The 26,156-nt window shown below is 37.5% G+C and overlaps 1 protein-coding gene across 3 annotated transcripts; it reads left to right on the forward strand.

Moving 5' to 3' along the window:
* The first annotated feature begins 1,875 nt into the window (after window positions 1-1,875).
* MBIP (MAP3K12 binding inhibitory protein 1) lies at window positions 1,876-22,480 on the forward strand. Of its 3 annotated transcripts, none has more exons than XM_058540707.1 (9): window positions 1,876-2,038; window positions 5,814-5,933; window positions 7,703-7,927; window positions 8,017-8,113; window positions 10,610-10,675; window positions 10,923-11,075; window positions 14,535-14,632; window positions 20,825-20,863; window positions 21,837-22,480. In XM_058540707.1, exons 1-9 carry the CDS (start codon window positions 1,910-1,912, stop codon window positions 21,939-21,941), a joined length of 1,032 nt encoding a protein of 343 aa, XP_058396690.1. In that variant the 5' UTR covers window positions 1,876-1,909; the 3' UTR covers window positions 21,942-22,480. The 3 variants fall into 3 exon arrangements, with proteins under 3 accessions (XP_058396690.1, XP_058396691.1, XP_058396689.1); XM_058540706.1 differs by having other exon boundaries at window positions 1,877-2,038; window positions 21,834-22,480; XM_058540708.1 differs by lacking the exon at window positions 10,923-11,075 and having other exon boundaries at window positions 21,834-22,480.
* Window positions 22,481-26,156: the final 3,676 nt, after the last annotated feature.

The raw sequence follows: 26,156 nt of genomic DNA on the forward strand, positions 1-26,156 counted from the left end.
TAATAGACAAAGCATGTTCCCATGTTTCATACCAGAGTCATGAATATTTGAAAAATTCACACCCTAGTGGCCCGCAGATGGTATAGTGGTTACATTCATGCGTTCTGCTTCAGTGGGCTGGGGTTCAACGGTTCAGACCCTGGGCATGGACCTACTCACCACTCATCAAGCCATGCTGAGGTGGCATCCCACATAGATGAACTAGAAGGGCCTACAACTAGGATATACAAGTATGTACTGGGGCTTTGGGGAGAAAAAAGTAAAAGAGGCAGATGGGCAACAGATGTTAGCTCAAGGGCAATTTTCCTCAAAAAAGAAAAAAAAGGTTTTAAAACAAATCTTCACATCTGGGTGAAAATAAATGATCTGAAGCTGGTTGCTAATTTGTTACAAAACAAAAATTTCTAGTTACCCCATTACAATATTCTCCTCTAACAAGAGAACCAAAGGCAAAGAAAATATGCTAACATTGCTAAGAATTATGAATTTAGGTTAGCTATGGGGATGAGTGCGGTGAATAAGAAGGTTGCTCAATTTGGGGTTAGATATTGTGAAACCTTTTTCTGGATGCCTCTAGATGTAGGCTGGGTTATAAACTGTATATCTTGCTGTGGAACATGGGAACAGACAAGATTTCTCAAGATCCTGTCAAGCTTGGAGATCTTTGGAAATGAAAGCCTAATTAAGAGGCTCCCTAGGGACAGGTCAAAGACGTTCTTTTCTCCCTGCAGCCCTTATCCCAGTTCCTTGATGCCTTATTCCTCCCCTTTCACTCCGCCTACTCAAAAACTGGAGAATACCTTATGCAAATTTCCACCTTTGCTTCCTCTACTGCAACTGCATTAGACTATTAGAATTAAGAATTGTAAATCCCTCGTCCCTTATCTTTGAACTGATGATTTTTATTTATAAGTGTTTTTGAATAGAGCTTAACACTAAAAATTCTTCTACAACTTGTTTTTTCAATGGGACAAAATTTTTTTTTAATGTTAAGATTCTACAAGATTACAAAGTCCTTCAAATATCTTTTAATAAGGCTATCTGATAAATAATACTTCGTCAAATTTCAATTTGGATTTGTCTTCCTTACAATTTCAAAGATTGTATTGCATGCAATTACCTACTTGGGTTAAATTCCTGTTGGAATCATATTGACTGTTTCACTCCTTTGAAGCAGTTTTAGGGTGAGCGTCTCTACGCTATCACCCAGAGAATAGCAACTGATGCACGTTTTAAAACTGGACATAATTATTTTGCAGATTTAAAGTAATTAATGTCATTTCCTTGATAGTAAATGTGGCATAACAGAGCACTTGATTGTTCTTTTATATAGCCCCGTCCCTCGCATGAAAAATTAGTGACGTTAATTTGTGTAAGTTTTAAACAACCTTGTAGCAATGAAAACGTCCTATCCAATTATGACAATTCTGTATGAAAGAGTTCTTCAACGTTTAGAAATACGTCTGGGGACCGCCGCATCCCTGACCAGCGATTTTTCTCCATGCCACGCCAGAGCGCCATGTTAAAATTTCAACTTTTAATTTGGGGCTAAAACTGTAACATTTAGCTATAAGTTTCCTCTTACCAACACTTCTGAGCAACATCTAAGAGTCAAGGTAGGCTTCATGAAGCTAAACCTCAGCCGACCACGACTCCAACCACCATCCCAAATACTGCACCCAGCCTTGCACAGGTCCGCAATTCCTGCTCTCAGTCCTCCGCGTAACGCTATCGCTGCATCTGATTGGTGCACGTGCTGTCAATCACATAGAGAGGGTGGGTCCTCAAAGCTCCGCTCTCAGCGAGACGCTGTGTTTTTACGTCATCGCCGAGCGACGACAGCCGGAAAGGGAGGGGTTGGGGCTGTGAGCGCGTCTCTGTGGTGGCGGGGGTGGCCTGCGAAGGTGTCATGGCTGCGGCCACCGAGCTTAGTCGCCCTAGCATCGGTAACAGGAGCCTGGAGCGGAGCTGCAGCCCCAGCCTCTCCCAGGAGGTGCTCTGCGAAATCTTTCGCTCCCTGCATACCCTGGCCGGACAAGTGAGTGGTGGCCTGTGGGAGTAGGGGTATGGGAACCGTGCGGCCCCTCCCCGCTTTTTCCTCTGGCGGAGGACGGGGGCAGCGGAGGCCTGCCGGGTGTGGGACCCGCCGGAGAGGCTGCGGCCGGGGGAGGAAGGAGTCCAGGCCCGGACGCTTGCGGTCGGAGTGAGGAGGGCCGCACCGGCTTAGTTCAGGACCGGGGGCAGACTAGATTTCATTGCAACTCTTCTCCCCCAGAGTGAGTGAGGATAGTATAAGAGCAACCCGGCTCCAAGAGGAACAGGCTTGGAGAGAATCAGTGCGGAAAAGCTTCTCTGAGGGTTTGCGAGGCGTCTGGCGCTCAGGATCCCTTTTCCTCCAGTTCATTCGTTAGAAATGGATACGTTAGTGCCGCCTGAGATTGCTAGAAAAACCCTCTCTCCGCCTTGCTTGGGTGATTTGCTCTTATGAGTCACTTGGTTTATTTCTTTTTTCCTTCTGGCCATTGTGTGCAACTCTTACCCTTTCAAATGGGGAAAAAAATAAAAGGAATGAATCTAAAATACTTATAGCATGAAGTTGGATGAGTTATCCGTGGTTGATACTGTTCGCATCAGAACTGTTGTTTAGCTAGTTGTTTATCTATTAACTAGTTTAACTGGCTGATAAATAGCTTTTGCAGAAGTATCATAATAAAGTTGGGTTTAAATAAAAGTGCTCCTTACACTCTATTACAATCAAGTCACTATATATATATTATATATGTTTCATGATGTAAAATGCAAAACAAATTTTAAATGAGAAACAACCTGAAAATAAGTTTGTCAGCCTTTAAAGGAATTTTTTTCTCTTATATCTTAGACGGAAAATTTTTTAGCTGTAAAAGTTTGTATGGGTCTGGTACTAGTGCATGTAACAGACACAGCAGGCATTTGTGTCGAAGATATGGTAACTTTATGAAAATAGAGCATTTGTCTTATTTGAGAAAATTATTTTTAAAAGCCTTGGGTGGATGGAGAATCGATTTTTTAAAAGATTATTTCAGTAATTTTCAAAATCCTAATATGTTTGTCGTGACTTACAAAGAGCATTACTCTAAGTTAAACATTGGTGTAATGGAACGATTATTCATAGAATCTGATAAAAATTGTAACTTAAACTCAGTTGTTTGCCAAAGACTTACTACAAAAAAATTTTTTAAGGACTTGGGGACATTAATATTTCAGGCTTAAGACCCAAGACCTGTAAATGGTTTAAAAGTTTGAGAACTTTTTATGGCATGAAGATTGGAACTTGAAGGTTTATTTATATTCTAATGTCAGGATAAAAGAATTTCGTGCTCACCTATAATTTACAGAGGTTTTTTTCAGTGATGAGATATTTTTTAAAATAATGTTAAGAAATAATTTAAACATTTTGTTTAAAATATTTTGCATACTTAATTTTTAAAGCTCATTTAAAAATTTTAAACATTCAGATATTCTGTAGGTAGAAGTAGAAATGTGATTAAAGTTTATGTCACCTGCCAAAAATGTTTAGAGTAAATATTTGGCGAGTGTACGTGACATAGTGAACAGACCATCTATACGAGTGTCAAAAAAATAAGATTGTCTCATCGATTAAATGTTAACCATTTTGGTAATATTTTTTATGTATTGAGATTCATTGTTTAAAGATAAGAATGAAAGCCAGAGTACTAATAAAATTTCCTCTGGAGGAGATCCCTATTTCCTTTTGCAATGAGTTTAAAGGATTTTTTTAAAATGTATGTTGTAATATGCCTAAGTTCGTTTTGTATAGTATCATTGTATTATTAGCTCTCCTCAATAGGAAACATAAAGTTGAATGTTAAAAAGTATTTTCTATTCCAGGTTTCAAATTTACTGGTTTTGACCTTATGGCTTGCCTCTGGATGGCCATTTTACCAAGCTGAAGAATTACTTACTGTTAGCTTGGATTTTCGTATTAATTTAATAATGTTTTTACTGAAAATGCATATTTAAATAGTCCATATTGATGGCAGACTAATACATTTTTGAGTGAGTGGTTTACAGTTACAAGTTCTATAGGGTAAAAATGCATAGAATTCATATTACTAATAGAGAATTGTTGAATAAATAGTTGGATGCGTTGGGATTATTTTAATTTGTGACATTATTATGTGGCTTTCTTAAAAGACAAAGGATCTTTAATTGCACTTGAAGGCTTACATAATTCTGCTGAATTGAAATGAGAATATGATCCTAACGTTAAGATTTATTTTCTATGAGTTATTATTTTCTCTAGAAAATTTGATGCTTTGTTTTGGTTGAGGATTTGCCTGCATTATCCCCAAACTGTATTTATAAATTTGTTATAATCGACTATAGATCTCTTTGAAGACTGTAAAAGTATAATAATACTTTGCTTCCACACATAAGTTGTTGTCTAACAAAATCTTTATAGGTGTTAAATAATATAAATTAAGATTAATGTGGTAATCTTCATGTAAAACCTTAGTTAAATTAATATTAACTAATATTTGCCAGTGCAGCCTACACAAAACTTCCTGTTTCTTTATGCTTGTCTAGTATGGACTTCAGATGTTTCTGGTCTCACATTTGAAGGGTAGTAAATTTCTGTCAATTAGTATTCATTCAATATAGTGCATTTTTTTGGTAACTTTGGATCTCTTTTGTTCTTTGTATAGTGATTCATCCTTTTATTATAATCACAACTCACAAGATCTGTATTTGAACTAATGTAACACTTGTCTTTATTTTGTAGAAAACATGACTAATTTTTAATAAATGATTTCTGAAAAAATAACATAGTTGATTGTAATATGCAATATATCCTTATAGTATGCATAAACACATGTCCTAGAAAAGTTTATGGTGGTTCACTTTTATTTACTCAAAAGACTAGAGATGGAGGTTTCCCTCTATAATTTTCACTGATTTTGATAATAATTGTATATTCAGGTTCTCAGTAGTTTTTTGTATATAATTTTATTCTAATAGGTCACACATGGCATAGCCAACTTACAAGAAATTTTCATATAGTGAGCCCTCACACTTTATTAGAAAATACTATTTAGCAAAAGATGTGACCATTCCATTCAGTCTCTGGCCATTTATTTCACTATTGTGGAAAAGTATATGTTTTTCAATTTCAGATTTCCACAGCTAAATAATAGTTTAACTTTTATTTGGAGTAGATAAATATATTGCCCTTTATCCCTAGACTTTATAATATGTATGAATAATCTTGATTTTTAAATTATTTTTAAAATTGGTTAAAGTTGAAAACTAAAAATGTGATTCAGAAGGCATCAAAGTAATGATATATTTCAGTTATGTATTTATGAACATATTTAACAAAAAGAAATGTGTATAGCAGAACTTTCATAAATGTGCCTGCTCACTCTGTTGAATGCTCTGAGCTAGAAGTAGTAGGATTCTAAATAAGGCAAGCCTATCTTGGCCCCCATCCAAAGGTTTTTAGATATCAAAGTATCAAAAAAGCCTCATCTTTTCATCTTTTGTGGATAGTTTCACCTCTAAGATGGTCCCATTACACAGACCCAAGAACAGAATTAGAATGAGATGTATTCTGGTTTTTTTTTGTGAAAATTATATCTTTCTTGGCCTTTTAAAATCGTAGCTAGGTAGAGCATTTTAATGTAGCATTAAAAACTTGGTAACTTTGAGCTAAATGGGCATGTTACTCTGTAGAAATCTTATTTTTGTGACAATCCCATATGTACAGCTTAATCATGTAATTTTTGTGATGTCGCTGGTTTGCCCCTTTGAAGCTTAACCTCAGAGATGATGTGGTGAAAATTACAATCGATTGGAACAAGCTCCAGAGCCTCTCGGCACTCCAGCCCGCTTTGCTCTTTAGTGCACTTGAACAACACGTTTTATATTTACAGGTAAATTTCTTGTTAAAAATGTTAACTCAATATTGAGAATAGAAATTAATTGTAGTTAAATTATAAGCTGAAGTATTTGTCAGTTCTGTCTTAACACTGTATTAATAGTGTTATTAATAAAAGGTTACTTCAGCCGGATTGGGTCCAAATCTGTTAATTTACATAGTGATCAGGACACTTACGGGAATATAGCCCAATAGGCCCATGTGGGTGTGAAGATTGAATGGATGCAATTCTATTCAATTCTAGACTCACACTGAAAATTCAATACAGTTGCATCTATGGTGGGTTATAATTAAGCAATAAGACACGGCAGGTGTGTGTCATGCTATGATAATGATTCCATGCCTTGGGTGAGTTTGGAGGCTCATGCAGTGCTTTCAGTGGTTCAAGAAGTGGCATTATCCCAGCATGACACATCCTGGAGTGTCTATTGCAATTAAACAGTTTCAGCATAGTTTTTAAAAAGAAAGTAATTTCTGTGACATTAATGTCTCATCTTAGTAAGTAGCCAGTCACTATTTTATCTTTTCTTTAACAGTTTGAAATAATTCATCCTTTATATTAGAAGTCAACATTGAATTGTTATTTATAAAAGTACTGCTACATTTTTTAACATTTCAGTTCAATAACTAAACAGTGTTATAACCTTGCTGGTTTCCAGTTGAACATCTCTACAGTTACAATTGATGTGATCTTGCAGTTTATCTCTAGTCAAAGTATACAATATGAAGTGTGAAAAAGGTCAGTGGAAGAACTGTTGGGATTGGTCACTTTACTGCTGTTAAGATTGTAAGGTTTTGGAAGAGTATTTGGTATAGCAAACAATGCAAGCAAAACCGTAGGTATGAAAAAATAACTGGAACATTGACAGGTGTTGGTGTGTTTTGGTTAATGGAATAGACATTAATTTTCAGCCCTGTGTTCAATGACTTTATGGGAAGTTTTAACTCTCTGTTTCACGTTAAAAGTAATAGTTAACCCTAATTTTAAAGAGCAGGAGCAGTGAGCTATAGACCTCAATTGAGGCCTAACTGTAGGGGTGGAGTAGGTAGTATAATTCATGTTAGACAACAGAATTTCTTTCCCCCTCTAGTATAGTGATGGGCATCTCTCTCTTTTCAGCTATGGATTTTAGTAGGTTTTTTTTTTCTTCTTCTTCATTTTCTTTCTAAAAATTTAATTTCATGACACAACAAGTTATCTTGCCATGTCAGGAAAAGCCTGAGTGTTCACTCAGCATAACACCTATATATTTCACGTCTGTGCTCTCTCATTCACTTTGGCCAACTGCAGTTTCAAGTGGAGAATCTCCAGTGATACAGTGATAATGCAGGGCTTTGCGGAGTGAGAGCACTGGCTCTTGTGTTAAGGAGGAAAAATACTAAGCCTTAGTGTTCTGAGGAGGCATTTGAATGACATGTTAATTAAGTGGCATTGGTGCCAGAGGCTGAGGCTTTGATTTGGCACAAAATAAAAGATGAGTGACAGAATGATTCTCTCAAAGAAAATTTTAAATTTCCTCAGGTTTTCTCTCTTTCTTTTTTTTTTTTAAACAGATTTATAGCAAATGATAATGGTCACAATAGCAGAGAATAGCAAACACTTACATGTGGTCAGGGCTATGTATCCTGATAGCTAACTTTTTATATTTAGTTAATTGATATTAAATATTGCATTTACTTAGCAGAAATTTATATAAATATGTTAAATGTGTCATTAATTTTGATCAGTTTGAACCCCAGCAGATGGAATTGTGTTCTTCTCAGCCTTTTTTAGCAAAACTTCAGCCTCTGATTAAAGAGGAGAATACAGCTGTTGTTGAAGAGATAGAAAAAACAGAAACAGGGAACAAGAATGAAGTAAATGCCAAATTTCCCACTGGCGAGCTACAAGAGGAAGAAAAGCACAAAGATGGTGATTTAGGAGATGTGAAAAAGACACAGATCCATTTTGATCCAGAAGTAGTTCAAATAAAGGCTGGAAAAGCAGAAGTAAGAGGGTTTTTAGGGGGAGGGGAGTATTACTTTTTAAAATCTTATTGTGTTTGAATTGTTAAAACATGCATACTTATTGTTTGTAGATTGACAGACGAATATCTGCATTTATTGAAAGAAAGCAAGCTGAAATCAATGAAAACAACGTCAGGGAATTTTGCAATGTTATTGATTGTAATCAAGGTAACTACCTAGAAGAAGTTAATTTTCATAACAGTTTTAAGCACAGTTTTTACAGTTGCTCTGATCTTTCATTTGTTTTTATAAATGAATAACGTTAAGAACACAAATTCATTTTACAGGTTTACTTAGAAACTAAGGCAGCAGAATTTCCTTCTGTTTAATAATTAGACTGTATTGCAAAAATGGTTTTCATTTTGCTTATGCAAAAATTAAATAAATGCTAACATAAAAAGGCTAATGTTTGCCACAGGTGAAAAGATTGTTTTAAAGTTCCTTTAGGAAATGAAGATGATGGGTGGGTGGCAGGGTTGCTCGGTCTCACCTGCAAGAAGGAACTGAGCTATATAAATTTCAGGCTTGTAAATAGGCTTATGAACTTACGATGTTCATAAATAAAGTGAACTTAGTAAAGTTAATACTCCTCAAGAGGGAGCAGTTTTCTCACTACTCCTGAGCTGCTTAAAATGTTTTCTGTCACGATAACACCAATTTGTCCCGAAGACTATGGTGTCTTATGCTGTTTTCCTTTCTCTCATAGTGCAAATATATGCTGTTTTTCATCAGATTCTCCTTTTCCTCTCCACTTGATGCCATAGTATATTTACAGATCTGCAGGTATGCTGCAGAATACAAAATATTGCAAAGCACTGGCATAGATCATACTCAGGCATCATAGTAATAATCAGAACAAGTAGTTCTTAGAAAAAATTATGGAGAAGAGTTCCTAATTGGAATGAACATTTTTCTTGTTGCCTCAAATATCTCTTGGCTAATTATTATGAACACAGAATTGTCAGATGAATCTAGAATTAACTCGTATCACATTGGTACACTGATTCTCTTCATAATGAAATAATACAGGCTTAAGTTGGGTCCTAAATTCAGCCTTTTCTTCTATTAACGTTATACATGCCTATCTCTAGATTTGGTATATTTTCCTGTTGGCTCTTCAGAACAGGTGCAACAGTGGCAAAATCTCAGGTACTACAGTCCAAGTACAAGCAACCCATGAGAAAGGGTTTGTTGAGGGAGCAAGCACATGTGTCACTAATGTTATTCCTCTGTTCTCCCTGCTAACTCTATTATTATAAACCACCAGGGGATAGAAATTGACAAGAATTGAAATGCTCAGCAGGATTCCTTGGCCCATTCAATCCCTTGCTGGCTCAAAACAGTGCTAGCAAGAATTGCTGTGGAGATGACTAGCACTCCTACATTCACTGTCTTCACACCATGCTGAATTTCTCACTGATGGGCCAGTTAATCTATATATTTGGAATATAGCTCTGGAATGGATGATAGCTTCTTTTTTTAACCTTTAGCCCTATGAAATGGTAGAAAAAGAATGGAGAAGTGATGGCCCTTTAAACATATTTTGAAGTGTCTCAAAAAAAAAAAAGAAAAAGAAAATGACTCTGTTTAGTAGTGACTTATCAGCAGAACTATTAAGGAAACTTAGACTGAAAAAATATAAATGTAATGTGTTAGTGTGTTCCTTTTAATACCTCTCAATTTGACCTAAATATAAATAATGGATTTTTTTAAAAATCAAACTCCATAGGGAAAAATATAATTTTCTTTCAGTACCTCTTTTACCATACATTTTCTATTATAAAGTAGTCAAGGGGAATTGTTCCGGAAATTCACTGCAATGCATGGTTTTACTTAATGTCATTTTAAGTTTTATTTTATAATATTTGAAATGTTTATATATTATGTTAACATTGTTCCAGTTTCCCTCCTTGATTTGTAATCTATTTGTTGATATCTGATTTGAAACAAACTATACTTTTCAGCTTAGAAAAAAATTTGAACAAATTTTCACAATGTGTCTTTCCTAAAATTGCATTTTTTGAAAGGGGCAGTCTGGAAAGAGATAAATGGCTTTTGTGATTAGAGATTTTTAAATAAGCATTGGAAATCTAGGTAAAGTGGAAAAGTATGTGTTATACTTGAGATTTCAAGGTCTTTTTTCTGTGGAGTTCTGAAATAAAAATGTGCTAAATGTATAATTAATCCTTTTTATTAGCTGTTTACTAATTTGATCAGTAATATCAAAAATGCTGTATTTTTTAAAAAAGATATTTCAGTGAAAGTAATGAGTTCTATTTATTTCTATGATGAAATAAAATGAATAGTGTCTCTGGCTTAGAATTAAAATACTGTCTATTAATATATAAATTATTTTCTCCAAAGGCCCACATGGTTTTCAGGGATACTAGTATTCGTTAAAATTTATGTTAAATTATGCCACTGAGTGCTGAGGGCTTTTCTATATATAAATCTGAAAATTAGATAAGATTAGATATTTTAAATTTTAGAGGGTAAAGATCACTAAATTTTATCCTGTATGTGCTGGTAATTTACTATTATTTAAAAATGATATTCTCTTATTATGAGTAATATGTTAATATGAATTATTGAAAGTTTATCAAAATCTCATACATTTGAAGTTAAGAATATATTTAAACTTGTACTCATCTAAATTCTCCTTAGAAAATAGTTGTGCAAGAACTGATGCCGTTTTTACCCCTTACCCTGGATTTAAAAGTCATGTAAAAGGTAAGTATCCACTCCATAATATCTTCCACTGACAGAAGCTTATTCTAGATCATAAGCAAAATGGGTAAAAATCACTTTCCTATCTACATTTTGTTTATTTTAAAACAAAACAAAAAATCTTGCCTTTCTTATGCTTGGGTTTGTGGTTAGATGGTCTTTATGAAAAGAATATAAAGTACTGTTAGGGAGAGAGATTTGCTGATTTTTGAAATGTAGATTTAGTAGGCTCAGAAGTTTCTTATCTTAGTTTCTAGAGTTGTCAATACATATGGACCACAGACTAGACCTGAAGGAATTCAAGGGTCAGGTCATAAACCCAACAGCATGCTTCGAGATTGTGGTAACCAGGCAGTAGAAGAAAGACTACAAAATATTGAGGCTCACTTGCGATTGCAGACAGGTAAGCAGAGTGCCAGACAATGCCCGGTCATGTACCTTTGCAGGTGGTTAAAGAAATTCCAATTCATTTAGTCACCAAATTTTCATTGAGCACCTGTCACATACAAAACATTGTTCCAGTCTGTACAAAAATGAATAAAGTTTAACCATGACCATCTCTCGTTCTAATCACCCACTGTGCTAGGTAAAAAGTATTTGTAAATCTGATCCTAGTCCCCAAGGGTCTCTCAGTGAGGATAAACATATAAATAAATAAATGCCATCAGTGAAGTGAACTAACATTTAATGAATAATACTAAGGGCCAGTCACTCTGAAAGTATTATGCATATGTCAGCTCACTTAATATTTAACAGTACCCTTGTGAGGTGTTCGTGCTGTTATCATTGTCAGATAAAGAAACTGAAGTTCAGAGAGCTCAAGCAACATGTCCAAGGTAGTAAGTGATAACTAGAAATCAAACCTAGATCTTAACTGGCTCCAAAGCCTGAGTCTCCCTCCCCATTTAGTCACCAGATCCTGTTGATTGTGTCTTCTCAGTATCTCTTAAATTTACCTCCACAGCTACTACTCTAGTTGAAGTCACTGTGTTCTCGGCCTTGGACTGATGGAAGGATATTAAATGGGTGCTTTGCCTCTAGACTTCCTCCTTGAGACCAGTTCTCTACCTTGTGGACAAATTGCTTTTCTACAGCTCAAATCCGATCTTGCCACTCCCCAGATAAAAATTCTTTAATGGTTTGCTGTTGCCCTTATATGCATACCAAACTTAATACTTATTCCTTCATTTCATAAATAGGTAATAAGTTCCTGCTATAAGCCAGGTACTGTTCTAGGTACTGAGAATACATGTGAACAGAAGTTCTAGTATATATATTATATGCTACACTAGAAGAGAAGGGCTACAAGTAAAGGGCCTTGACCAAAAGAAGGGAAAGGAGATTGGGATGGGAGGGGGTTGTAATTTTAAATAGCATGATCTATATCTATAGTTCCAGTCACATCTCTGTGCTTCCCAACTCCCACTCATTTTGCTGTAGGGCCTTTACCCAGGATTTTTCTTCTGCCCATGCTTTTCCCTCCTGATCCCAAAGGTATGGATTCCGCTTTTACATGGTCTCAATAGCACCTGGTACTCCCTGCCCTCCTTTATGGCATGTCACAGTTGCGTTTGTTTAATATCTCTCTCCCCAGGTAGATAATAAGGTCTGTGAGAGCAAACAGTCATGTTCATCGCTTTGTCCCTAGTGCAGTGCCTGGCACAAAACAGGTGTTCAGGTGTTTACTGAATGAACGATTGCTCGTTTCACTTTTTCAGATATGTGCAAAGTACAGTAGGGACACAGAGTTAGTGTTCAGCTCTCTCAGGAGGTCAAGGGGTGGTATCCCTGCTGAAGTGACATTTGGGCCCTGGAAGGGTTAGTAGGAATTTTTCAGCAGGCAGGAGCAAAGCATTCCAAAAAGGGAACAGCATCTGCAAAAAGCATAGAGGCACAAAATATAGTTCAGGGTGTTTCTGAGTCCAGTCTAGCTGGAGTATTTGCTGGATGGCGGTAGAAGAAGATAAGAGAATGAGTAAATTTTTGAGAGTAATAAGAGATTAAGATTAAAAATTAATCCTCTCCCCCAGAACTAGATGAATTAAAATACAACTTTATGAAAGGATTAACTTGTTTATTAAGTCTAATAGTATCAAGTAGTTATTTTTGAAAAATATCTTTGAATGCATGCTATGTGCCAAGTGCTATTTTGGACTTGAGGGATACTGAGATGATGTGGTCACAGTCCCTAGCTTCTAGGACTCTATAATCTGTTTGGGAGAAAGATTAATAGTGAAGAGAAATGTAAAGGGGCTCTGAAGGAAGGGTATGGTGGGGGTACAGAGTGCCGCCATGTGAAGAGATTCAGGCAGTGCTTCACTGACCAGTGAAGCTTGAGCTGGCTCTTAAAAGGTTACAGAGGTGAGGCAGGGACAGTCTAGGTAAAGGGAACAGCATGAGCAGAGTCAAATGAATAAGTTACTCATTTTACCTTATTCGAGAGCAAGAACAACCAAGATTCTAAGATAAAAAATATTCTCAAAAGAAAAAGAAACATATGTCTGAGTGTTTATATTTAACAAGTTGATACTTTTGATATGAAAATTTGCCCATATTCTTTAATTGCATAATGATTGTCTAATCATGTGTTCCTTCAGTCAGTAAATATTGAGCACCTGTGTAGTCTATGAACTGATGCTTCCTAGGTTTGTGCAGTGCACAAGCTCCACAGCCGTACCCAATGAACAAAACATAGAATTCTGCCCTCTTAGAGCTTACATGAGAGTGGAGACATAGGCAATAAATAAACAACATGCAGAATGTCAGGTGTTAGTAATGGTTTGGAGAAAAATAAAGGAAAGAGGATAGTGAGTGGCCAGGAGGGGAAGGTGGTAGCACGGGTATTTTTCAAACAGTGGTCAGAGAAGGCCTTACTGATAAAGTAACTTTTGAGCCAAGACCTGAAGTTGGCAAGAGCAAGCCTTGTGAATATGGAGGTAGAGGGAGCCGCAAGAGCAAAAGCTGGGAGGTACATGGCCTAGTAAAGTAACAGAAAAGAGGAATCAAGGGACTGGAATGAGATGAGTGTGGGGAGAGTGTCCAAACTGTACCACCTTGTAGACTGTTGTAAAGGCTTTGGTTTTTAATCTGAGTGAGATATGAAGGTGTTGGAAGTTTCTGAACAGAGAAGTGACACTATCTGACTTACATTGTAAAAGGATCACTAGCTGCCGTGTTGAGAATAGACTCTATGGGAGCAAGGAGAAATAAGGAGACCGTTTTGAAGGTTGTGATAATCCAGGGAGACGTGCTGGTGGTCTGGACCAGAATGGTCACATTGGAGTTGCTGAGAAATGAAAGAATTTGGGATATAATCATAACCTTGAAATTTGAGTACCTTAATTTACTCTCCCCCTCCCTAGAAAGTTTGTTAGGTAAGAATTATGGTAACGCTCCCCTTTAATGTTCTTCTAGGTTAAAGGAGAAAATATGGCATGTAGGGAGAAGTATAAATGGAAGAAAATGTTATGACAGATTGCAGCCACTGGATTGAATTGTCATTTGTCACTGTGCATTTTTCTCCTCCCAAGTAACAATCAAAGTCTATCAGAAATACAAATTGTTATATTTATAGGAACTATTCAATATCTTGTGAAATGAGTTTAACATAAAACAAGATTCCTAGCAATATAGGAAGCATATGGGGCCTTGAGGGGAGGTGTAGTGTAATAATATATCCCTTAGTGTGTAATATGAAAATGTGAGCTCAAGATTTCATTCTCTTTTACTTCTGTTCATTTTTTTAAGTATAAATATTTCCCATTCCTTTGCATTAGTGTCTTCGTATGGTATTTTAAGAATAAAAATTGTAAGAAGGAAGAATTATTCAATAGTATCTCAGAATTTTTTTTAATGTATTTAGGTGGTCCAGTGCCAAGAGACATTTATCAGAGAATTAAAAAACTTGAGGATAAAATCCTTGAATTGGAAGGCATCTCTCCTGAATATTTTCAGTCTGTGGTAAGTATAAGTGTCTTTAAAAACTAAATAAATGTTATTTTATTTTGGGTTTTTCTTCATATAAAAATTCACTCATTGATCTGTTGTAAGTGCAACACTGTTTCAATAATTCAGAGATGAAAGAGCATATATATGTAGGGGGTTACCTGGTTCTTTAAAAATTGTGATTCTGGGGGCCGGCCCGGTGGCGCAAGCAGTTAAGTGCGCACGCTCCGCTGCGGCGGCCCGAAGTTCACCGGTTCGGATCCCAGGCGCGCACTGACGCACCAGTTGGCAAGCCATGCTGTGGCGGTGTCCCATATAAAGTGGAGGAAGATGGGCACGGATGTTAGCCCAGGGCCAGTCTTCCTCAGCAAAAAAAGAGGAGGATTGGCAGATGTTAGCACAGGGCTGATCTTCCTCACAAAAAAAAAAAAATTGTGATTCTGAATACTGTATTATAGACTCATAATTTTTTAAAAAGGGGTACTTTTATTGTACATTACCTAAATTCTCAAGCCATTTTCATGGCATAATAAATCAGCCTGGATAGGAGTCAGCCCTATCACTCTGAACTTGCTATCTTGTAGAACGGAGGCTTCCTCTGGGACCTTGCTATATTAGTTATCCCCTGTGTCTCTAATCCCTCCCTGTCCACAGACGCCTTCCCTCAGATCATACGCGCTTACATCTCTCCCTCATCTAAACAAACACCTAAGTCTGCCACCCTACCTTTTTCTTGATCTTAACCACCAGACTTTGAAAGACTAGTCTATGTTTGTCTAATTCCTCAACTCTAGCATTTATTGATTCATTCGTTCATTCTTACCTTTTTCCCGAGGGCATTAAGAAATAGTGTTGTACTGATAAGTATCTTCTTTATCACATCAGCATGTTTCAGACAAGTGATCCTGAGCTCAGTGTGTTCTTTTCCTGTCTTTGGGGTGATTATACATAACTCCTTTTCTGAGGTTTGCTGGTTTTTTTTAAGCAGTGCCATATTAGAAGAACTAAAATAATGTAAAAGTGAACAGAATTCTTAAATTTTTCATGAAAATCTTTCTGAAGCTCCTGTTTCTGAAAAATTATGTAAAATAGCTTACATTAGCATGGATCATTTTAAGTCACTGGTGAAAAATAAACAGATCAGAGATCAAAAATTTAGAGAAAGAGTGTTAGTGATTTACTTCCCTCAAATGTAAAATGAGGTTTATTAAAGAACTAAAGGCTGAGGCAAAGATGAAATGAGATAATGCCAGTCAGGCACTTAGCACACTGCCTGGCACATGGTGAAACCTCAGTCAATATTAACATTTATTTAGTTCCGGAAACCGTCTCTCAGGTAGCTGTATGAACGTGGATAAGTCACACAATTCCTCTGGCCTCAGTTGTCTCATTTTAGGAGATTTGTTGGTTGTACTACATAATTACAAAGGTGTTTCTGCTTTTAGGATTATTTGAATGTATCTTCCTAGAAAACTTCATAAAGATTTTATGCCTTTTTCTACAACAATCTACCAAGTTTTTCCCGTTCCAGCTGCCTTCATAATCAAGCGTGCCTAATCCCTAGGCAGGTTATTTTTCTAGTTGAATTTCATACCTTGTTAATATAATTCTTGTTAACAACAGAACTGATCTTACAAGGGAGTCTGGTAGTATTAGATGCCTCCAGTGAGACCTTGCACCATCATTTATCTCTTCTCTCGGATTCTGATTTATAAAAGCTTAACGTATACCTGTTACTAAACTTGGTTAACAAAAGAGCAAGCCCTTCGAATCATAATCTTGTTTTGGGGGATCTGTTATATACAGGATGGGCTGTCTAGAGTGTTTGGTTAAAGAGGTAGAAGTAGTCAGATTGTAGAGCACCTGAAATGCTATACTCAGAAGTTTTAAGTATTTAAAGTTTAAATGCTGTTGAAAGCATTTGCGCAGGGAAGTGACTTGTGCAAATTATACTTCGAAGATTTATCTAATACTGTTCTGGGAGAGAAACGAAAACGGAGAGACTAAGAATAAGGAGACAGTATTTTGCTAGCTTAGATGTGAGGTAAGATCCTGAACTAAGGACATAAGAGTGAGAATAGAAAAGATGAATGCAAGAGACAGTAGGAAATAGAGTTGACAAATATTGATAATTGATTAGATGCGGAAAAAGAGACATAGAGCACGGGGGGGTCCAGTTTCTGGTTGGAAAAATGATAACATCATTGATAGAAATAAGAAAATCTGGAGGGGGAGATATTTTGGGGGGAAATGTGAATTTGAAGTCATAGCAGGATATGCAGATAGAAATATCAAGTAAGCTTTTCAAGATGTAGGACTTACACTTGGGACAACTGGGAGAGTCTGTGTAGAGGTGGTAGTTAAAACACAGAATGGGTCAGAACACTGGGACTGTCAGAGGCCTGCGGGCTGACGCTTGGTGACTGCCTGACTGCAGGGGCAGGAAGCATTATAAACATAAACAAAGGATTGGCCAGGATGTGTTGGGTTGCCAGACCTGTGAAAACTAGTGCTTTTAAAAAATATTTCCAAATCTGTTAATATGTATTGATTAGAAGGATCACTTTTGGATTACTATTGGAAATGACATATCCAAATTAGTAGTGAGCTACAGGGAAGCACAAAACACTGAAAAGGTTTAAACATTCAGATTGACTATCCTAAAAGCCCATGAATATATCTACAGCACAGGCCCAAAGGGAAAGAAGATTTCATACTCACCCTTCCATGGTAGAATGATTGTGCCACCTCTGGGAGCTGCAGTCCTTGCTTGGAATAGAGCTAGCTCTCAACTGTCCTTGCACATAAGAAGAGTTGAACACACACCCTGCAGAGGACATAGCACGTTATTCATGACTCCCACCATCCTCATGCTGGTCGTGCACACATGGCAATTGCATAATTTTACATACCCCTCAAAAGGGTACAGAAAAGACTACACAGATAGCACAGTCTTCTAGCTTCAAAAGTTAGAGAGAAAGGGAAAGTTGAGCCCATTAAATTTCTTAGGATTGAACTTTTGTTAGAAATTGAACTTCTGAACTCTTGAAAAGATTTTAATTGAAATGTGTTTAATCCAGATTCACAAACAGATGAATTCTAAACACAGGGAAGCCTCTTACAGCTGGATAGAAATTGATTATCATGGGTAACATTGAAGTAAAGCATAGGAAAAGGGAAACATTAACGGAGAAAAGATATAAATTGTTTTCAGTTCTTAAAACAAAACTAGATTATGTAAAGTTCTTTTCATTTATGAACCAGTTATAAAAGTCCAAAAAAAGTTATGTGTCTATATATACATATATACAGGAATGTATATAAAGCAGGAATCACAACAAAGATTAGTATTTGTTACACCTTTTAATGTAGTAGTTCTAAAGATCTGTACCCTTCACATTCAACATGGAAAGAATTGAATGTGGTAACAATTTAAAATTTTAAGGGCGGCATCACTTAACAGACCATTTAAGAGATACAATCCATGTGAGTATTATGAGATACAATCCTTGTGAGTATTACCAAAGAATTACTTACTGATTTTAAATTATGACCCTTGAAAACAGTAAGTATAACATGCTTCACAAGTATATTTCCACGCACTTGTTCATTTTATAGCTCTTATCACTTACAATTATCTGTTTACACATCTGTTTTTCACATTATATATTGAACCTCTCTGAAGGGCAAGAACTGTGTCTCGTTCATCTTTGAACATGCATAATCTAGTAGGCATTGAATAAATGTGCGAATGAATGGATAGGACTTGGCTGATAGTTAATCACTGGACTTTTGAGGGCATGTTAACTTTGTTCCAAAGCACTAACTAGGTGGAGTCCTAACTCTAGTCTGTAATGGTAACTCGGGGTTCTAAAGGGTAGTTATCGGGAGAGGGGAGTGCTGAAAGCCAAGTCAGCTTCATGTGCACGGGCCACGTATGTGTGAAAGTGCATGGTGGGCCTGAAGCATGAGGTGACCAACTGGATCCGGCTGGAAAATTAAATGGCAAACATGTTTTGGAGGGCGCTGAAGGACACACTAACCAGTTTGCAATTCCAGTGTCATTGGAGCACAATTAAGTTTTTGAGAAAGAAAAACCTATAATTTAGGTTCCTATCTGGTGGCACTATGAAGTCTGAGTTAGAGAGAGATTGGAGGCAAGGAAAGTAGTTTAGGAAGCATATCACCGTCCACACCAGGGAGAAATGAAGCTCTGAATCAGCACAGTGGGACTGGAAGGGAAGAAACATTAAGACGCTGCATCTGTAGAATCAGTAGCCCCTTAACAGCTGATCAGTAAGAAAGGGGGTTGTCGCGGAAGAGGCCTTCTTACCACTGGGTTTCCTTAGAGCACAGGTCCCCTGGACCTGTGTGTGTATGTGTGTGTGTGTCTGTGATTACCTTTTCATCAGGACACAGGCATTATAAATGTAGCTATAAATTACTTGCTAAGGTAAAATAATAGGAAAGAAGAGACAGTTTTGAATGATCTCTGTCCAGCTGTATATTTAGTGATTTGTGCTCTCAAATATTTTCTCTCAGGTACCAAAACTTGTTAAAATTTCCACCTTTTACACTGAGATTTTGGACCTAAAAAAAGTAAATTTTAAAGCTAGTCCAGTGTATTGACAACAGATGTGTTTCTAAATGTTCTAACTGTCAAAATATCGCTCAAACCTAAAGTAAGACCACATTTTACTGTTTTTAAGTCATTGAACCACTGGTGTCATTCTTCTTCTCTTTCTGATACGTCTTACTTTGAGTTCATGATACAGTAATAATCTGATTGCTCAATGACATGGCAACTGTCAGTATTTTATAGATTAAACTATTAGGAAAACAAGGGGAAGTATATTTTCATCAGGTATGTAAAAAGCTACTTCTTAGGAAGGTGGGAGACTGAGCAGTGACCAAATTAAACATTAAGCCCTTACCTGCCCAGAGGCCTCAGCACAGGTATTCAGCTCAGTTTGGCAAAGGAAGGATCATGTTTAAATAAGCACTTTTTCCCCATATTTAATAATTCCAACACTTAATGATTTCCCACTTATTATAACTGCTGATAAGAGGCATACCTCAATATTCTTTGAAAAGCTTTTGACACAAAGGAATATGTGAATTTTACCTTCTCTTCGAAATCTCAGTGATCAGAAATGTTCACGAGAAAATTTTGCCACCTACATTGACAGTTTCTTTGTCAAATGTGCTGATATACTGATTTGCCATTCAAAAGTTTGTGGTTCTGTGAAACTAAGAACAAAATCTAGAAAGAATTCATTAGGTCAGGGTTTAAAAGGTTCAGCAGTTTGTCGGTGAGAATGTAGTCAGCTTCAAGTGATAGAAATTTAAACTCAAACTGGCTCAAACAGTATGGAAATTATCTTATAAAATAGGAAGTTCAACAGTAGTGCAGTCTTCAGGGTTAATTGATTACTAGCTAAATCATGATTGTCAAAGAATTGGGCTCTAGCCCCTCTCGGGTCTGCTTGGTGTTGGCTTTTTCCCCAGGCAAATGGCAAGATAGCCACAGTGCTTTGAGATGTCCTATCTAGATACAGCAGTGTCCAGAGGAACTGCCTCCTTTGAGGGCTCTCTCAGAAATGAGGAAGGTTTTTCCAGAGGCTCTCACCCTGTTCCCAGGAGACCTCTCCTTACTCATTGGCCAGAATTGGGCCCATGCCCATTCCAGTGACCTACAAGACCAGTGGGGTGGGATCAGCATTCCCCAGAGTCACACAGACAAGTAGTGTCCATTGTAGTCAGTCAACAGTATGTGTGTGTGTGTGTGTGTGTGTTTTCATCCCTTGGCCTGGTTTTCTAAATTCTCTTTTCCTGTCTATTGCTGCTTCACTTGTTCAGTATCCTGAGGTGGAAAGGTTATAAACAAGGAAACTAAGTAGAAAAGCCCCAGAGCGCCTCTTTTCCACAATCACTCAGCCTCTTTAGAGGCTGGGAATTAGTGGGAAAGTGTGCATAGCCAGGGACGAGCATGTTGCTGCGATGTCACTACCGTATACTTTTAATGTCACCTTTGGAGGGTAACTTCCAAAGTACAGAAGGCAGATGAGTGCAGAGAGTGCTTGTTGAGTGTATGGGTTTTGTTTGTGCCAAGATTTTCCATATTTTATTCAGTATTCTATAAAGGAAAATTGTTGTTTAGATTTTCTAAGCATTTGATTACTTACTATTTTTTTTCTTTTAATCTAGAATTTTTCTGGAAAAAGAAGAAAAGTTCAACCACCTCAAGTAAGTTATTGCATTTTCATTTTGGCTTCTGAAATAGTTTGATTAGTTTTTTTCCTTTCTTATTAGTAAAAGTTTCTGCTATGGTTGCTTTTAGGTCATACTCTGGAATTTAGGACTGAAAAGGCAGCATAAATTAATGTACGTGAATTAGAGAAATAATTTTATTTCAAGGGCATGGAATGACTCACATGGGCCAAATAAATATAAAAGTCTTTGTCCAGCTGTTAACTGTAGAGGCATGTATCAGTTACAAAATGCTGAAAAATAATAAATCCTCAAGGAATTTAAATCTCACCCCCTCCCTCTTTTGCAGACACCACTACTTAGCAGCGTCCAAATCAAAAAGCGGTGTTTGGCAGAGGCTGACTTCAGCCCACCCTTGTCCACATACTACTATATTAATTGGTTGAATCTTAATTAGTAAGGTTTTGCTAGCCTTTTAGGGCAGCAGTGTCAAGTTGGAGAAAGCTTTAAAAATTTTTTTATTTGTTTATTTTTTAAGGGTAGCATATTACTTATTTTTTTTATTGTAAAATTTTAAGTAAATTTTTGAGAGCATCCATTTTTTCCAGGAGAGGTAGTTGACTGCAGTTGATCCATCCAAAACGAATTTCTAGGTATTTTAAGCAGTTAGACTAATCCTAAAGTTTAATTTTTTTTACTATTGATTATGAGAATAGTCAGTTGAAAAAACAATTTTTATAGTCCTTTCAAAGTATATAAGGTCCAAGGCAGCTAAGTCATTAGGAAAGAGAAAGAAAATAAGAAATATTTAAGCCTTGTTATTTTATGCCTGTAAATTTATGATGTAGTTAACATATGTAGTTAAATTTAAAAATTTTTATTATGAGAAAAAAAGACATTTACCATGCTTTTGGATATTTTAAATTTTTATAGTTCATTTAGCACTTTATCTGCATTAAGAAACTTCAGAGTCTTATTCAGCAATTTGTGTTCTTATTGTTTACAGCAGAACTACTCACTGGCTGAACTTGATGAGAAAATTAGTGCCCTCAAACAAGCCCTGCTCAGAAAATCAAGAGAAGCAGAATCCATGGCAACTCACCACCTTCCATGAATAAATCCTCTCATCCTTGTCATTTTACTTTTTTATATACGTGTGTAACTTACACTACAGTTAATTAAATGGATATGTATTTATCTGTGTAGACTTCCTTCTGAAGTCAAGGTTTATTTTCATGTGAGTCTAGCTTGCAGCAAATACTCTTCAGATATTCCAGTGAATTTTGAAATAGTTAATGCATTGATAATAGCATTGTAGAAATTTATTCCCTTCTGTTTTAAAGGAGGTATTTCGGAAATTGAAAAACTTAATTTGAAAGTACATCTTTGTGTGTGTGTGTGTGTGTGTGTGTGTGTATCACAGAAAGGAAGGTTTATTTTGAATAGTCATATTTTGAAGGACTTTATATTTGTAATATCAGTGTTAACTAGTTTATTTAAATTAGTGCTTTGTACATACTAGGCATTCAACAAAAATGTATTGACTGAAATGAATTTTAAATGAATGCATACACTTTTTATTTTTCAAATGTCAATTTTCATGTAAATAAACAGTAGATTTCACCTTTATCCCCTTATTGGCTGTGTGACCTTGAGCAAGTTACTTAATCTCTGTTTCTGCTTCAGTTTCCTCCTCCATAAAATAGGAATGATGATAATAGAACCTACAACCTACAAAAAATTTTTAAAGCTTTCCCCAACAACCTACAGTTGTCATGAAGAATAGGGGAGATCATGCGTGGACAGCTTTTGGAACTGGCCCCACAGGAAGTGCTCAGGAAACGTTAGCTGTGATTACTGCATAAGACTAAACCTGTCTTTGGAAAGAAGTTAAGATGTTACAAACAAATTATAGTTCCTCTCCCTTGAGAGCCTCAGCTCTTTACAGTGCCCCAGTTATGTTAGACAGTACATGTATTTCCATAGTTGCAAATTAAATGTTTGTTTAAAAGATGCAGCTACAGTCAAGGAGCAAATGTTTAGGTCAAGAATTGTTTTTTTGCAAGAATCAGAAATCTACCTAAAATGGCTTGTAATAGGGGAGTTGTTAAAAAGAATCAAGTCTAGAATTTAATTGCAGGAAGTAGAGCTGGACACTGGTATCTAGAAAGTCACCAGCAGTTCATCTCTTTCTCTCTGTCTCCAGCTGCCTCTGGCTCTGTTTCTACATCTAGTTCTGTCTGTGTCCCCCGCTGTCCTTGCTTTCTGCTTTCCCTCTCCCTCTCTGTCTCTTTCCCTCCGTCTCCCTCTTCCTCATTCTTTTAACACATAATCATCTATGCATCTGCTTTATTCTCCTCTGTGAACTGGTTTCTCTGAAGGCCTTTTCATTTCTGCTTCCCCACACAGGGTGACATGTTAGCCCTGTGTCCATAGCCTTGGCTTGTTCATCCCTTTGAGCTGCCATGATGCAAACTCTGAACCCAACTCTGTAGAACCTCCCAGCTCCACTGACCACTGCTTACCTGTCTCTGTATCTCTTACTTCAGGTCCTTCAGAGACAGAATCTCACTCTGTGTGATCAGAGATTTCAATCAGTTGTGGCCAGGAAGATAGGGCAGGACTTCTTCATAGGAATACGCAGTGTACACACAATCTTGCACAGCCATCTGTGCAAGCCTTGAAAGTGCGGTCACCTGGTCAAAAATGGGGGCTTTGGAATCATTCCCAAGAAGTGAATGTGGACTACGTCGATTCCACTATTGTCTTACCACTATATTTCTTCTCTGCAGGGCGAACACGTCCTTCAAGATAGTTTTGCCTAACGTGACCCAGTATTATAAGTACAGCTACAAGTGCCTGCTCCTCAGTCTGTGTCTGGTCCTTGTAATCCCCATCCTGCCCGAATGACCTCCTCTGGGTTTATTGGCATATTTTACTACCATCACACCAGCAATCCAACAGGAAAAACGTCAATAAAAATGATCATCTAGAAAAAAAGGTTGACTTAGAGGTGGGGAAGAAACCTAGAAAACAGGATCATATACTGGTGACTAGTCTGCCCCTAAATAACTGCCGTGAGTCTGTTTCTCGACGCCCTTGGCAGTAGAATATGTTCCTAAATTGTGTCTGACAAGCCTAGGATCTGGCCTTTAGAAGGATTTCCTTTTCCATTGCCCCTCAGGCCTGCTCTTCTGGAGGACGGTCCTCCTCTCTCCAGTTCAGTAAGTATTGTCTGGTGCCAGCAGCCCTTTCTACTTGAGTCAGAGCCTCCAGAAGAGGCCAGGACTCAACACCATGTTGGTGTGTGTTGGTATAAGTACTTGTTCAAAACCATTTCTTCTGGTGATAACTACCCCAGAATGTTAGTGGGGTTTTTTTTGTTTGTTCATTTGGTTTTTTTTTTTTTGTGAGGAAGATCGGCCCTGAGCTAACAGCTGCCAATCCTCCTCTTTTTGCTGAGGAAGACTGGCCCTGGGCTAACATCCGTGCCCATCTTTCTCCACTTTATATGGGACGCTGCCACAGCATGGCTTGACAAGCAGTGCATTGGTGCGCGCCCAGGATCCGAACTGGCGAACCCTGGGCCGCGGCAGCAGAGCACACGCACTTAACCACTTGCGACACCGGGCCGGCCCCAGTTACTGGGTTTTTAATCATTGTCTTTCTTGAGTACATTACTGAATAAGGTGATGCCAGGAATTTCTGTGGGGGTAAGCTTGTTCCCTCAGTCACCAGGCTACCTAATAACCATTCCTTCAGGAAATTGTTATTCAGCTCTTCTTAGACCCATTGTTCTTAGTGGCCCTGTCTCCAAAAGAATTAAAGAAGGAAAAGTGACTGGAAAGAAGTTTGCAAGACAGAAAACAGGTCTTCCCTAGTCTGCCCCTGAAAAATCTCTCCCCTCCACAGGTTGCATTCCAATCCAGAGAAGTATTTTACTAGGGGTTGGGAATTTGGGTGGTGGGGTGATAGGCATCAACGTGTTTATCCTGTGGAAAAGGGCTGGGCTTCCCAAACTCTTCTAGCTACTGCTAGATATCCTCCTTTCACTTGCTAGGCTCCTGAGCCCTGAGCTTTTCCAAATTCCTGAATAATCTGATCTTCAACAATCTTAGCAGAAAAGATTTCCCTTTATGAAACATAGATTTGTAATTTTCTTCTTTTCTGTGCTTTTAGCCAGACAACCTGGTATAGAAAACTCTTTGCTACTTATTTTAATTATGTCCACAGGGAATTAACACATTCCTACATTTCAACATTTGATAACTTTTAAATCTGAAGCTTTGCCTTTGGTGACATGAGTTTGGGTCCCAAGAGATTTTAGGCAATTGTTTCATTAGCTATTTTGCCATCTCTTTCCTCCATACTGGCCAGTCCTGGTGGTCTAGTGGTTAAGATTCAGCGCTCTCACTCAATCTCATGGCCTGGATTCGTTTCCTGTCAGGGAACCACACCCCCGCATCGGTTGTGTACTGTGACAGCTACGTGTTGCTGTGATGCTGAAAGCTATGCCACCGGGATTTCAAATACCAGCAGGGTCACCCATGGTGGACAGATTTCAATGGAGCTTCCAGATTACGACAGACTAGGAAGAAGGACATGGCCACCCACTTCCGAAAAAATTGGCCAGGAAACCTATGAATAGCAGTGGAGCATTGTCTGATAGAACACTGGAAGGTGAGAAGATGGCGCACAAAGACCAGGCGGGTCTCCGCTCTGCTGTCCACAGGCTCACTAGGAGTTAGAATCAACCGGACTACACTAACAGCAAAAACCTCCATGCTACCAGTTTTCCATGGAATAGGGAAATTTGTCACTCCTAGGTCTGACCTGGCTCTTTGGCTCCAAAGTCTCGTGTTTGTTCCTTATGATTCAAAATCTGGAAAAAGAGGAATTCGTATTCTCAACTTGGGTCAACTGTCCACCCCCAGACCATCTGTGGCTTGAGTGGTAGGATCTCCAACACACCCACCCAGCCCCTTGGGGAATGAGGGCCACTTCCAACAAAGGAAGCAGGGGTGGGAACTGTGCCCCTGTGATCTAGACTGAGGAACAGTCGCCCTTTAGAAAGTTTTTAGTTCTCTAAGAAATACTTCTTTTCCATGAATTTGACTGAAAACATTTATGATTGTTTAACCTAGAGATACTATCCGGTCCACTGGACAAAATTTTAGTTTTGGGGTTTCTTTTTTTGAGCAGTGTTAACTATTTATAAGGATTGATATTACATGACTTTTAGTCTTTCTTAATATTCTCCAAGGGATAAAGAGAAATTTTATTTTTTAAAAATAGAATAAAACATTAAATCTTTCAATTCGCATATAGG

The sequence above is a fragment of the Diceros bicornis genome, chromosome 5, assembly GCF_020826845.1.
Source record: "Diceros bicornis minor isolate mBicDic1 chromosome 5, mDicBic1.mat.cur, whole genome shotgun sequence".
NCBI lineage: Eukaryota > Metazoa > Chordata > Mammalia > Perissodactyla > Rhinocerotidae > Diceros > Diceros bicornis.